Source organism: Halichoerus grypus, chromosome X (assembly GCF_964656455.1).
Source record: "Halichoerus grypus chromosome X, mHalGry1.hap1.1, whole genome shotgun sequence".
NCBI lineage: Eukaryota > Metazoa > Chordata > Mammalia > Carnivora > Phocidae > Halichoerus > Halichoerus grypus.
The window spans coordinates 106546510-106547434 of record NC_135727.1 but is presented as its reverse complement, the minus strand read 5'-3'; the positions used below and the strand labels follow the sequence as shown (position 1 = coordinate 106547434).

The 925-nt window shown below is 47.9% G+C and overlaps 1 protein-coding gene across 1 annotated transcript; it reads left to right on the top strand.

Annotated features, from left to right (window-relative positions):
* Window positions 1-376: 376 nt before the first annotated feature.
* LOC118533810 (protein CRIPTO3-like) lies at window positions 377-925 on the top strand. The gene has a single exon (XM_036089251.2). The coding sequence runs from the start codon at window positions 377-379 to the stop codon at window positions 923-925; it is 549 nt and encodes a 182-aa protein (XP_035945144.1).

The following is a 925-nucleotide window of genomic DNA, read 5'->3' as shown; positions in this document are numbered from 1 at the left end:
ATGATTTTTATCCTTCATTCTGCTAATGTGGTGTATCATGTCAATTGATTTCACATGTTCAAACATCCTTGTATCCTGGAATGAATCCCACTTGATTGTGGTTTTATATGATCTTTTTAAGGTATTGTTGAATTCAGTGTGCTAATATTTTTGAGGATTTTTCATAATGTTTATCAGGGATGTTAGTCTGCAGGTCTCATTTCTCGGGATGTCCTTGTCTGATTTTGGTGCCATGGTAATGCTGACCTCGTAACATGAGTTTGGAAGCATGTCCTCCTCTTCAGTTTTTCTTGGAAATGTTTGAGAAGAACAGTTGAGGAGGGAGAGTCCCCGGGAAGGCCGAGTCCCCGGCTAAAGAGCTACAGACCACAGAAAGATGGGGCGCCTCTCCTCCAGCGTGATTTTGATCATGGCCATTTCCAAAGCCGCTGAACTGGAATTAGTTGCTGGGCTGGGCTACTGTGAATTTGCACTTCCCTCTCAGGGAGACATGGCCTTAAGAGATGACAGCATTCAGTCCCAGCAGGAGCCTGCTGTTTGTCATTGGCCTTTCCAGTCTGTGCTGTCCATAGGAATCCAGGACACTAAGGAGCTAAACAAAACCTACTGTCTGAGTGGGGGAACCGGCACGCTTTTGTCCTTCTGTGCCTGCCCCCCCTCCTCCTGTGGCTGGAACTGTGAGCATGATTGGGGCAAAGAGATCCGTGAGTCTGTGTCCCATGACCCCTGGCTGCCCAAGAAATGTTCCATGTGTAAATGCTGGCATGGCCAGCTTCACTGCTCTCCTCAGACATTTCCACCAGGTCGTGGTAAGCAGATCGTCCCCTCTTTTGCCCTTTCGGATGGCCACGTGATAGATGAGCACTTCCCAGTTTCCAGGGCTCCAGAATTAACATACTGTCTTCGGGCACCACTTTTTTGCTAG

What these genes read in the sequence shown, in the direction of transcription:
- LOC118533810 (XM_036089251.2), top strand. Translation starts at nt 377, where the DNA reads ATGGGGCGCCTCTCCTCCAGCGTGATTTTGATCATGGCCATTTCCAAA.